Source organism: Leguminivora glycinivorella, chromosome 1, assembly GCF_023078275.1.
Source record: "Leguminivora glycinivorella isolate SPB_JAAS2020 chromosome 1, LegGlyc_1.1, whole genome shotgun sequence".
NCBI lineage: Eukaryota > Metazoa > Arthropoda > Insecta > Lepidoptera > Tortricidae > Leguminivora > Leguminivora glycinivorella.
The window spans coordinates 24,485,298-24,499,540 of record NC_062971.1 but is presented as its reverse complement, the minus strand read 5'-3'; the positions used below and the strand labels follow the sequence as shown (position 1 = coordinate 24,499,540).

Below are 14,243 nucleotides of genomic sequence, written 5' to 3'. Positions count from 1 at the left end.
AGACCACGTGGTTGTTGGATTAAACTTTTTTGAAAGAATTACACTAGATAATCTGTACAATTCTAAATTGTAGAATAATTTTAAAATTTGTCCGCAAGAACCCTAGTTTGTATACAAAAGCCAAAGACCGTCACACATGTTCCATAGATTTAAGATATAGAGACAAACTAGCCATACCTTCAAGCAACTTACAAGTTAGTAATAAAAGCCCTCATGTAATGACTAATAGGATTTATATTGTAATTGCCTCCCCCAATATATAACTGAAGAGCAAACATACGCACAATTTGTTAACAAACTAAAAACCTACTTAATAGAGCACAGTTTTTACACCTTACAAGAGTTTTTCAACGCAAGTATTCCAAGATAATTAAATAAATAAACACAGTATATTATTTTACTTACATACAGGAAATAGGCTGCAGGATTATTATATTTAGGATTAAGTACTTTAGTTATAAGATGCTTGTTTCTTTTTTAATATGTGTACCATATTGCAATACCCTGTAGGGCATCATGTTGCTATGTAACTATTGTACCTAGTGTAAGATCTGTACACCAACATGAGAGCAATAAAAATTCTATTGTATATTCTAATTCTATTCTATTCTATAATAATAACGACAATGTTAGAGATCCAAAACGCAGTGTCGAATGGTTATTTAGTTCTTCATTTTTCACAAGGAACCATTAACACGGCTATGAAGGACCAAACAAAGGCTAAACACTAAAAAGAGTGGGATGCCCTGGTAGGTCTGAAGCACTCAAAGATGGGACACTCTGACAACACTGATTGTCGTATGTGTGATGAAGAGGAAGAGACCGTCAGATATCTAATGTGTGAATGTCACGCCCTCGTCAGACAAAGAATGAAGAACTTTGGAGCAGGCTACCTGGTACCAAAGGACTTCAGAGAGCTATATACCCATGAGCCTCATCATCCGATACGTGGAGATGGTCGAGAACCTCCTGAATAGCTGAAGGATCTTAAGGATCGTAGGAGGTAATTACACAAAAGATCCCGACGGGTCGAAGTGTATCCGTAAGGGCCCCCGCAGATTTAAGATAAGATAGTTCTTCATTTTAATTTGCCTGCTGCGCCGCGGTCCCGGGTTAGAATCCCGTTAAGGGCATTTATTTGTGTGATGAGCACAGATATTTGTTCCTGAGTCATGGATGTTTTCTATGTATATAAGTATTTATATATTATATATATCGTTGTCTAAGTACCCACAATACAAGCCTTCTTGAGCTTACCGTGGGCCTCAGTCAATCTATGTAAGAATGTCCTATAATATTTATTTATTTATTATTTATTTATTTATTAATTCCAGAGATCATCTAATTCAATTTTAAATGATTGGTTTGGCAAATTTCCGTGAACAGCGTTAATCATTTACCACAATCCGTATCCTTCCATATAAAAAAAACATGGAAAAGCTGCATGCTAAAAGACCTGCGTGATAAAACTACCTATAAACCAACATTTTGACTCTCAATCTCATGGCTATACAATTTTACTATGCTACATAAAATATTAAAGCTGAAAACTAAAATAAAACTAAACCTAATGCTTAAATAAATTACTAATCCCTTATGTAACGGAAACATTACCTTTATGTAACGGAAAATTAGCAAAGTTTGCGGAAAGTTCTCATACAATTCTCAGAACGCAAGCGGCGGTCTACATATCTTCAACCAATTGATGAAAAAGACATGCTAATGATTTCAATCTTATCAGTAGCTAATCCTATTCAACCGACCCTACCGTATTGTCTTAAACCTAGTCAAAGGTGAATACAGTTACGTTCATTGTGGAAACCGCTTATGACTTCTGGTTTTTGTTATCCAGACATAACACAGACGGTATTAGTGAAAGGTTCAATAGGCTGCGGACTTCTGTTAAGTTGTGTTATCTGGTCTTACGGCACCTTCAGAATGGAAAAGAATAATTTAAAATAAGGGTTATTTATTTGGATTTAAAGGTTTTTCAGAAAATATGAAATTAAATATAATGACATCAAGCAGTGAGATATTGAGAATGTTGTACCTATGTACTTAATTATAATTTAGAAACTTTAGTATGCATACATTTGCGAATTCTGACAAAATTCATGTCTTTATCAAGAATCACAAGACTTCATAATGTCATCGACGGTCAATAACATAATCGGCGTCGACAGCTAGCATTCCTGGGCTTCGATCGGCCGCGATAACTCAGTTAAGGGCCCGCAATAATTTAACACTGTGACCGCCAACGAACTGTGAAACTTCCAGATAAATACTCTGACGAATTCCTCGGCTGTCTACCACAATGGCGAAATACGTTAGATTACGAATACTTTTCGTCATTTAGTTTTTCGTATCCTTTTTTCGATGCCGATATTTGGGAGCGGTCTGTGCCGCAGAGGCCGCGATCGGTCGGTGGTCCATTAGAACTGGAACAATGGCCCACTCAGTTTCTATTACCAGTTTTATCTTAGTTGACGCAGACTATGTGAATCCTGCCGGCTTTTTTAACTAAGCTAAATGACGTGTCGTCATTCGGAGAACGATTGAAAAAATCGGCTCTTGGAGTGCATATCTGCTTTTGTCTCTTAATGGCTCCTACACTTATCAGTTCACAATCACCGTTCTTCTCGAGAAGAGAATTTGCGGCCTCGTTAACTGTAACTTTTGTTTTCGAATAATTCTATTGTTGTCGCAATTACCTATTCAACTACAGACAATTCACTTTATAACTGTTACCATACTTGAATTACTAAGCTGCTCAAATATTGCCTCTGTTTATTTCTTAACAGGGATTACGTCTTTGTAACTGAGCTTTTTAACGATGGTATTAAGTAATACTGGGAGGATTATGGTTAGAAAAGTGTAGTTATTTTAGAAGTAGGCGATTTCTTAAGAAATGCGGTAGGTGCTAAGAACAAAAGGTACTAATATTTTCTATTATATTATGCCCAAATATGCCGACTAGTGGTAAATATTACATGCAATAACACTATGAGGATAAAGTAAGTAAATTAAAGATTACGTTTTTAGGGAAAAAAGCACACAAACAACTAAGAAACAACAAACATATGTAGACTTTAAGATATTAATTTTCTTCATAATACGTTTATTTGACTCGATAATAAAAAAACTATAGCTGTGATGCCTCACGCGATGTCCATTAGTCTCCCTACATTAATATAATGTTTACACATCACACATACTTCTTCCCTAAATAACTTTTAAGATAATCTTTAGGAGAATGTAACAAAAATGATGGTATGTTCTATGAGGCTCTATTATCTACCGGCCTAACCGCGGGTGGCGCCCCCCTGTGCTCTCCTAGCGCTCAATATATGATAAGTCCTTTAACAATGTCATAGTCATTTTTAATAATATTGTTTTACACTCGGATCCGATCCAGGAATTCAATTAAATCTGACAGTTATTTCAATCGAATGAATTTCATTGAAACTGGAAGTTTAAACACAAACGTATTTTATTAATTTCACTAAAACAGAATCCTAAGCATAGTGAGGTATTCAAGTGTTAACGCACGGTGGAAATAATTTTGCTACCTACCATGTGACACATACTGCTTTTCACATCACCTATGAGGAAATCCCAAACTACGAATTATCACTGTGGTAAAAATATTAAGTAATTAGTTTAAGAAGTTTTATAAATAATGTTATGTGCAAACTCTTTTCGTTGACTTTATATTTTATGCTGGCAACATAAAGGCTTTTAACAGAAAAGTACCACTTTGCCTACCTAGGTACCCTTTCCGAACAGTCGATGTGAAAAAAATACTACAGTACTTTTTTAATAACAACGTAAATAACAATAATTTGGAAATCATCGTGCTGATGATGAAGTCAAACCTACTACCTATCTACCTACCTATCCCATATTTTATGAATGACCCGTCTCTGATAAGTTAAATACGAACAAAAGCGATCCCTGGACAGTCAATTTACTATAGTTTTAAATATAGTATATGTAGGTACCTACATCTATTTATTAACTATTAGACAGTTGTCGAATTTGTCGATAAAATTACAAATTAACTATCCTAATAAAATCAGAGCGTGTAAAAAACAAACCGTGATTCACTTTTCGCAAGAAATTATTTAACGTTGTGTAAAATGAAAAACATATCGCGATGTTTGTAAACGAACGCGAAAACCTTGAGTCCGCTAACATGTTCCATCTTTAACCAACAAACCCACTTACGAAGCCAAATAAACTTTGGCAAGGCGAAAACACCGCGCACGAGGAGAAAATCTCCGGCTACCTATAGCCACCTACTAAGTATACCTACGAAATATTCACTTTACGCACATCTAAAGAGAATCTCAACACGTTCCACGTAAGATTTAAATTAGACTGGTTAGTTTTTAGTTTGGAAGTTTCGGGATCCGGACACAGCATTTGTTTACACGTAAATCACGATCATTGTTTGAAGGGGCTTCTATTTCGATGCATTTAGTTTGAAGCCGGGATTCGCGCGGCGTTCCCAGTAACAGTGCTGCGCATTAGGTACCGAGAAGTTTTCCAGTACTTGATGTAAATAATGTTGCAATAACACGTAACGATTTGAACGGTTGAAATATATGTTTTGAACTAAAGTGCCTAAGGGCAAATTGTATCAGGGTTGCAGCATGCAGCATAATAGTACATTACGATACTAGTGCGAAATAAAGGAAGTTCGAAACGAGTGGCGATAAATTAAAACACGACCGAAGGGAGTAAATATCGTACGACGTTTTTCAGTACAGATGGCACTCCAAAGTTTCGACCTGTCATATAATGAACCACTTCTCGCACTATTGCGTAAAAACTACACCATCTGTACTGAAAAACGTCGTACGATACTCGTGCGATAAGCAATTTCGTAACTCGTGTCGATTTAAAACACTCCCTTCGGTCGTGTTTTAATTTATCGCCACTCGTTTCGAGCTTCCTTTTTTACGCACTTGTATCGTAATGTACTATTAAGCACAGAGTGGTATATCTACCTAATGTACTAATAATCAAAACGGTCAGTACGAAAAGCCATTATTACAATCAGGTGTAAAAGATGTCTCTGAATTGACGCCTGAATCTAAGGCACTTTATAATGTTCCTAATAGTCATACAAACATATTAGAATACTTTTTTTATATAAGAACATAACTAACAACTACAGGGAATGGAGTCATATAGGCTAATTGTCCAAGTAAATTTGTAGCCATAGCGTATTTACTGCCTCTTTCGACACAGGATTGAAACTTTTAGAAACAGAGTTGACAATGTTCAACCACATTATTTGACTGATATGTGTAAAAATTTGTATACTCGGTGTCCTCATCCGATTTATTTATTTTTATACAAGTGGGTATGCACTGTATGCAGTATAAAATAAAAATATCAGACGTAATTGTTTTCTACATACAGGGTGAAACTGGTGGAAGTGCTGGGATTCAAATAAAATTGAAGTGAGTAAAACGACGAGATGTAAGTTTATACCGATATAACAAAATACGCGTTTATTGCTTTTTTTATGTTTTTCTGTAACTATAGTATATTATCAAATCAATAAAGTTCAAACTAGCAACCTGCTTGAACTCGCTTCGGAAATAATTTGAAGGTTTGGTTTTATGTATTTTAGAGGACAATCTCTCCAAAGAAGTTGAATTTTGGCAATTAAAAAATCGTGTCAACACATTTTACACAGTCGATTACTCTTTGATACATGTACCTATACCTAACGCGTGTGTACAAAATATCCAACAGAATCGTAAATTGAATTAAATCCCATCAAACCCAACTCAGACATTCGATTTCAACTGAAACTAAAAACCGTAATTAAATTAATCGAAACGATCAAAGAAACAACAGGCGCGTGATCAACTAACTTTATTACCTATATACTTAATTACAGTATTATGCACACTAAAACCTCTCTTCGATCAGGAATTCCTGGAGCGAGCTGTTGTAGCGCGGGGGGAGCGCCTGCCGCAGCTCGCCTCTCGTCAGCCAATTAGCTTTGGCTTCGCTGGCCGCCGAGCCGCTCTTGTAATTGGAGTAGTAGAAGAACACCTGCAATTCGTTAAGTTTGGAATAAATTATACAGGTAATGAAGAGCTTACGTTTATTATGAGTAACGGAAAATACTTCGTGGTAACTTGGGCTACACATTGTCGTTAAGCACATTCGATAACTTAACATTCTGTTGTCTTCAGCATATGTTAGCTAGGATATTAGAAATCATGGCTGGACAGTTAGGTTCCCGTATAAAAACAATGTATTAAATGCCTAGTATCTGCAGTGTTTAGTATCTATAGAACAATATTTAAGAAACAGAACATATTTTTATTCTTCCTATTCGTCTATTCTACTGTCCTAGGGAATAATTCCTACATATTCTCGACTTTAAATTTACATCACAGATTGAAATAACTTAAAAAGATCAAGACTTACTACTTAGGGACATGTCGAAAATAATCCTTTATCACCCGAAGCTCAGTCAATCCCATTGAAATACCCAAAACGAAACATAGTATACTACACACAACTCAATTATTTGTTTTTACTCTTGTTTTTGAAGTTTTGTTCTTTCATTTCTGTACACGTGCATGTAATTATCGGTAGTAAATGATTACCTAGCCATCATTTGAACATACATTTTCATTTTACACTCAATAAAAAAGTACATAGGACAACTTTGTAATATAATATTCGTAAGTAAATAACTTGATCACGCACGACTTCGATTATTTCTGTTGCCACATTAAAATTTGATAGTAATAATATAAAACCGAAAATTAGGAAATTCAATATCGTTGCTAACGTAACAAGATCTGTATAAATCTGAAAGACCTGTACTTATAAGAACTTCTTATACAGATCTTTCAGACGAACATAAGTATATATTGTAAGTAGCTGACACACCCACATGCCGAACACACAACCGACCTGATGGACAAAATTGTAAAACATAAAAACTAGAAAAATATCTAAACACATTTCTATTTAAAAAAAAAATTTGTTCTTCCTACGTAAAGTCCTTCTACAGGCTGCTAGAATTTTGCTATAAGGAAATTCCTGAACTTACTTTGGCACCCACTTTCCCGTTGATTTCCGTCGGGTATTTGTATTTGTAGAAGCCGCAAGGCGCGTTGGAAAGAAACTGCACTTTGAAGTCTGGTCCGCATTGCTCGGCTATTATTCTTTCTGCAGTCTGAAATATACAATATAATTATATTTACTGTCATCATCCTCCTTGCATTATCCCGGCATTTGCCACGGCTCATGAGAGCCTGGGGTCCGCTTTGACAACTAATCCCAAGATTTGGCGTAGGCACTAGCACTGTTGATAGACAGTGTCAATTGGTATATCGAGTATCTGCTTTTACATACTATAAATAATTTAAATATACAAAGCTTGGATAAACTTTAGAACTGATAGTTAAAATGTGATAATAAACTAAAGTATGTTACTCATTACTGGCAATCTTGCAATAAGTTAAGCAAATGTACTATACAATTTAAGCAAATTTTGAAACTATATTATGAAGTTTATTAAATATGTGCGAACAAATAAATAGTCTTATTAATTTAGTATTTTTATTATAAAGTGGCCAGTCACTGTATGGTGACTTATAATAGACAATTCATCATCATAAACTTAAGAGACTTAGTCTTGTCGGTGGAGTATTTTCCAGCTTTTTCTATTATGTGCCAGCTCTTTGACTCTTTGATACGACACGGCCCCTAGTTTTCCTTTTATTTGGTCCATGTAGCTGCGTCTGGGCTTTCCTCGACCTCTCTTACGTTTTATCCATCCCTCCAGAATAGTAATAAAAAAAGTGGTCGTGTCGCATCAATAGACAATTACTACAGCTTAAAAACTCAAATATAAAACAGAGCACAGACCCACACTTAAGCCGGTTTAATTATGTTACTAGCTTCTGCCCGCGGCTTCGCTCGCGTTAGAAAGAGACAAAAAGTAGCCTATGTAGTGACATATGGAGAGTGCTCCATCCCTTCAACTATCTCCACTTAAAAAATCACGTCAATTCGTAGCTCCGTTTTGCCGTGAAACACGGACAAAGAAACAGACACACACACTTTCCCATTTATAATATCAGACCCTCTAGCACAACTTGCCTTGTCGCGCGCGAGTCCATACTTGAAGTCGCGCTTGATGTATGGACTCGCGCGCGACAAGGCAAGTTGTGCTAAAGGGTCAGTATGGATTTCAAGTTTCAACCATAAATACAGTTAGAACTAAATTCATATTAAATACATGATGCTTTAAAAAATGTTTCTCTCAATATTTTTAAGAATAAAATTAAATAAGGTTTCTGCAACTTTTTCATAGTGTAGGATCCATAGATAATTTAATTGGTTAGTTCCTATAATCAAAGAGTATTATAGAGAGTTAAGTAAAATGTGTAATCACAGTACATAGACTGCCATCTCTTGACACAGGCTTAAAACTATTGAACCTCAGTTTTGACAATTTGGTCCATATTCTTAGCTTGATATGTTTTAAAATGTCAAATATTAATATTAGCACCATCTAGCTGAGCGTACCCCAAAGGTGTAATGCCATCTAGGCCACCATACCTTTTTCTGTATGGTACTGAGGTACGTGTTTTTCTTAGACTGTATCTGTCTGTACGTAGTTATATATGTCTTTGCTATAATTAAACATGATGCTACCTGTCTAAGTGTCTCTCCTTCTTTCCAAAGCCCTTGAGGTAGAATGTGTTTTTCATCTTTTCCTAATTTGTGATTCGTTACAAGAACCAAGTGCCTTTGTAGGCACCTGTCTAATGTAGTCTTGTCACCCTTTTTGTCCGCTTCTAAAACAAATGAAATAGTTGTCAGCAGGGCCCGTATGTAACTTTCATGCCGCTGACATCAATAGTTTTATTGTAATAATTAATCATTATTCATTCATCAATTTAATTATATAAAAATGACTTCAAAAGTAAGCTATTCGTATGAGCATAATTAATACCTACTTGATACGTGAAACAGAAAGGAAACAATTTGTTTTGTTTTTATAATTTATTGAAATATGGTAACAAAACTATTTAACAAAATGTATGTATAAAAATAAACAAATAATTTAATTTACTTACTTTTCTCGTATCAAGTAGGTATTAATTAATGATTTCACGTATGAATAGATTAGTTTTGAAATCATGATTCAAATGATTGATGAATAATGATTAATTATTAAATAAAACTCTTGAATCTTATGTCATCGGCATGAAAGTTACGGGCCCTGGTTGTCAGAAACAATTTATTTTGTAAATATATGATATTTAGGGCACCATTTTAATATAAGTGTTCCATATAAAACCGCATTTTAAGACAATTTTCTTGTAGAGAATTTCTAGAAGGCTATATGATGCATAGATCAGGATATTTTCAAGTCTTGCCAATTTAAGTAAGTTTATGAGCATAAGAGTCAAGTAAGGATTGGCAAACCTGGGCTTGTGGCTCTTTGATGCCCAAAAATTGGAAACCGGTTGGTGGTTTAGTTACTTTGTTTTTTTATAGCACATGCGGTTGCAAACAAGCGCACGGCCCTCAGATGGTAAGCAGTCACTGTAGCTTATAGATGCTTGCAACTCCAGAGGTGTGACTTGAGCATTGCTGACTCTTTAGAAATTTGCTCCTTTTGTTCAAAATGTTTACTAACCCCCTTGCAAACTTCTTATGCTCTTTTACTTTAGTTATTCAGTAAACTAGCTATTGCCCGCGGCTTCGCTCGCGTTAGAAAGAGACAAAAAGTAGCCTATGTCACCCTCCATCCCTTCAACTATCTCGACTTAAAAAATCACGTCAATTCGGCAATCAAACAGACACACACACTTTTCCATTTATAATATTAGTATGGCTTAGTATGGATATGGGTACCTGTAACAATGTCAGCAAATTTGAATTTGGCGTATTCTTCATTAGATGCATCCTCAAAGTCTTGCGCAGTGATCTTACTCACTGCATCTGGGTCCACATCTGCAGACTCATTCTTCAGGAGTTCTGCTTGGATTCTAAAATGTATGGTAACACATCAATTAGTATGTTAAATTACCAGTTACCAGGACTACTATGTGGTATTCATTTTTAACAATTATCACCACAGAAGCACAGCTTGAAAAAGTGTCAAACATGTCAAATTAGAAGGAAAATAGGTTTTTGGTAAAACCAACATATACAAACTGCTTATCACAATATACAAACTCAAAATATAATTTTATGACACTTCTGACAAGAGAGGGAACAAATTAGATATTTACCACCTTATTCATAAATTATTATTGCCTGTGTGGTGACGGGTTAAGAATTTCACCACCCCCTTTCTTCCGGTGAGTGTCGTAGAAGGCGACTATGGGATATGGGTTAAATTGTGGCGTAGGCGAGAAGCTGGCAACCTGTCACTGCAATGTCACAGTTTCGTTTTCTTTCAACCCCTTATTTGCCAAGAGTGGCACTGAAGCTTTAGTAGTTTCATGTGTTCTGCCTACCCCTTTATGGGATACAGGCGTGATTGTATGTATGTATGTATGTTATGTTTATTCATAAACATTTACTAAAGTTATCAAGCTGATAAAGTCTGTTTGTCCCTTTCCAATGTATGGGTGTGATAGAAAGGGACACTTGATAACTTTAGTGAACGTTTATGAATAAGGGGGTTAGTATTTAGGCAAAAACACAATTTGAGGCATCTCCAATATCTCCATGATTTGGCTTACAAAGTTAAAATAGAAAACTTAGTTTAGGTTAAAGGAAAAAATAAGCGCGTTACAAAACACGGAGAAACTAAAAAGCCAAAAATAATAAACCTTTCAATTCAGATTTCTTATCGTATTGCAATAAGCTAAACATCCAAATTATAAACAAATCAATTATTTTTGTAGTCGGTACCAGACCTGTTCGTCGCCTTGCTATTGCCTGTTTGCCCCACCCAACCATACACAGGCTGGTACCGACTCCAAAAATAATTGATTTGTTTATAATTTGGATGTTTAGCTTATTGCAATACGATAAGAAATCTGAATTGAAAGGTTTATTATTTTTGGCTTTTTAGTTTCTCCGTGTTTTGTAACGCGCTTATTTTTGAAGGCGGTTTTATTTTTTGTTAAAAAGTTTATTTATTTGTTGATTTTTAGTGGTTCCTAGTGATATTATATGTATCAGTCCGAATACATGTACAGTAGTGAAAGAATTATCCTTAAACTCCTAACCATTGAGGAGTTGACCTTCCATCATCAGCTCAGTTGATTTTTAGTGGTTCCTAGTGTTATTATATGTATCAGTCCGAATACATGTACAGTAGTGAAAGAATTATCCTTTAACTCCTAACCATTGAGGAGTTGACCTTCCATCATCAGCTCAGTTGATTTTTAGTGGTTCCTAGTGATATTATATGTATCAGTCCGAATACATATACAGTAGTGAAAGAATTATCCTTAAACTCCTAACCATTGAGGAGTTGACCTTCCATCATCAGCTCAGCCACATAAAATTATTACCATCAGACGTAAATACTGGTGTACCTTTGAAAAATAGACTAAAAACATTACATGTGCCTATAACATTTGAAGAGTTCCCTCGATTTCTCCAGGATTCCATCATCAGACCCTGACTTGGTGCCAATGGGACCATCTCGGGGTTATACCGGTTCGATCAAAAAAAAAATTTTGAAAATCGGTCCACGATTCTCGGAGATATCGAGTAACATACATACAAAAAAATAATAAAAAAAAAAAACATTCAGTCGAATTGAGAACCTCCTCCTTTTTTGAAGTCGGTTAACAAATGGAACTGTAACTTACTTATCATTTTCGTGCCTCAACTCATGGTCTGATTTAAGGCTCTTCTCTATTTCTATAGTATTGAGCAAGGACTTGTACTTCTTCTGGATGTCATTGAGAGGTGGAGTGACCACTGGCAGCCTTTCAACACATACACTCGTAACCAAGTCCCATGACGAGTTAGACAAGCCTGTTAAGAATAGTTGAGTTAAAATTACTCCGAAGCTATATTCCCATTATGAATTGAACGGAATAAACGTAAACAAACTGCTGTCACTGTCAAAGTAACACATGCAGCTCAAGTCATTGGTTCTCAAAGTAAGGGCCGACAGAAAAACAAATAACTTTTAACCAGTTATTAACGATCACTCTATTACACTTAAAATTGTGAATCGATTGAACACAATGACTGTTATATTATGTTATGATCCCATGTAAGTCAAAATAAAAATCGATCCAAAATTGACAAAGTTCTGTCATGTCAGATACTTACAAAATTTGTGTAATGGAAATTGTAAAGTCAACTCATTATTTGTGTAATGGAATATGTAAAGTCAACTCATTATTTGTGTAATGGAATATGTAAAGATTTTTTAATAAATTTGTAAAATATCGGCAATTTTAATACCTTGAATGGTGCAATTTTTTATTGCAGCAGCCACACCTTTGTTTACAATAATTCCACTAATTCAAAATAGGAATATAAGTAGGCTCCAACTTTGATAGCCCAATCAGTGCAAGTGTTAAATTTTATATTAATATGAAACTGTGACATTTATATAACACATTCAGACTTACAATAATAGTGCTATCAAAACCATTGTGATCTGACTCTATTCTTGTTTGGGCCAGACTACTGGTTAGTTTTTCTATACAAACATGAAAACAGGATTATAGCTTGAATAATGTATTCATTATATTACAGCTTAGTTACTTTTATTTCAATTTAATCTTAAATTGTTTGAATATTTCAGATATAAGTACTTATTAAATTCTATTGCATTTTCTATATTTGGCCAACATCAATATTATATTGACTTACATAAATTAATATTGTCTTCGGTTATCGCGATAATTACTCATGAAATAAAACTATGGAAACCCATTGACCACGAATGCTGTAAAGTGTTTGAAACGTCGGGATGAATTTTAAATATATATAATCGGTTTCCATAGTTTTATTACATAAATTACCTAGTTAAATTAAATATCTAAATGAAAAATAGATAAATAAAAGAAGAATAAAATATAAAACTAACCTCTACCAAATAATCTTTGACACACTTTTAAGTCGGGATGTAATAATGTTCTCATAAACATCCTGTGCTTTTCAATAACACAAAGGTGTACGGAAATCTTATGAATATAATATATTATGTACAATTTATATTTAAATTGTTTTTATTCTAAATAAAAAATCAAACCTTAACACCTATGTCAAACTTATGTCACAGTGACAGCTGACAGGATAAATCGCGTGTAAATCGCAGTGATACAATATACAATCGTATTTTTCTACTTTAACTACTCAAATTTTGTTAATTTTGATGCAACCTTTTTCACCTCCTTATGGATTTTGTTCTTAGCTCATATATATTATACTACTCTTTGTCTTAGCTGCAGCATCGCTTCACTAGCATGATAATCGCACATTACATTAACCAGACCGTCCCAACATTTTCCCTTGAGTGAAAATAAGAATACACGGTGTAATATGACGAAACCGAATAATTTTAACAGCGTATTCCTGATCATATTTCAAGACCCTATGTTGGCTATAGTTTCAGAGTTATTGCCATTTAAAAAATAAACAACTCAATATTATATTTTTCTTAGTAGAAAATGGTGTTTTGATGACTATGATGACATTATCGAGCATAATCTTATTATCATACAACCAAAGCATATAACTATCCTTATTAATAAATGTCAAGAACCACCCTGCAAAAAGTAAATTTCAAGACAAAAAGTGTAAATTTCATTACTTTACAGGTGTAGAACTTACTTTACACATCCGAAAAACTTAAAACGAAATACCAATTTTTTTTGTGTGTGTAAATTAACCCGTGTAAATTAGTGGTTAAAAGTATTCGGTTTGACGGTTTCCTATGCTACGTCGTGTATATCGTCATGTATATTTGTATAGCCTGACAGGCTTTTATTTGACCCTCGCCACGTTGCGGATTTTCAGCAGAACTAATTTATTTTACTGGCAAGGATTACTATTTGACACCCGTCATCGAAAGTCATCGAATGGTATTTATATAAATAAGGAGGCTGTTCCATCATTGCTACCGGTACAAAACAAGGTCTCACGCAAAAAGAAAATAAACATTGACGACTTCGATACAGGCAAAAGATTCATGTATTTTAGGCTGTGCGAGACAAAAAGTAGCCTATGTCGCTCTCCATCCCTTCAACTATCTCCACTTA

General features: G+C 34.7%; 1 protein-coding gene across 1 annotated transcript; it reads right to left on the bottom strand.

The window, feature by feature from the left end:
* Positions 1–5,877: 5,877 nt before the first annotated feature.
* Positions 5,878–13,258, bottom strand: LOC125229883 (39S ribosomal protein L46, mitochondrial). The gene is made up of 6 exons (XM_048134823.1): positions 13,070–13,258; positions 11,832–12,000; positions 9,913–10,046; positions 8,704–8,846; positions 7,091–7,216; positions 5,878–6,075 (listed from the first exon to the last, which is right to left on the bottom strand). Exons 1-6 carry the CDS (start codon positions 13,128–13,130, stop codon positions 5,929–5,931), a joined length of 780 nt encoding a protein of 259 aa, XP_047990780.1. The 5' UTR covers positions 13,131–13,258; the 3' UTR covers positions 5,878–5,928.
* Positions 13,259–14,243: the final 985 nt, after the last annotated feature.

What these genes read in the sequence shown, in the direction of transcription:
- LOC125229883 (XM_048134823.1), bottom strand. Translation starts at nt 13,130, where the DNA reads ATGTTTATGAGAACATTATTACATCCCGACTTAAAAGTGTGTCAAAGA. An exon ending in TTGAGGCACGAAAATGATAA is followed by an intron (nt 10,047 to 11,831) that starts GTAAGTTACAGT and finishes CATACATTTTAG; the next exon opens with AATCCAAGCAGAACTCCTGA. An exon ending in ATTTGCTGACATTGTTACAG is followed by an intron (nt 8,847 to 9,912) that starts GTACCCATATCC and finishes CATTTGTTTTAG; the next exon opens with AAGCGGACAAAAAGGGTGAC.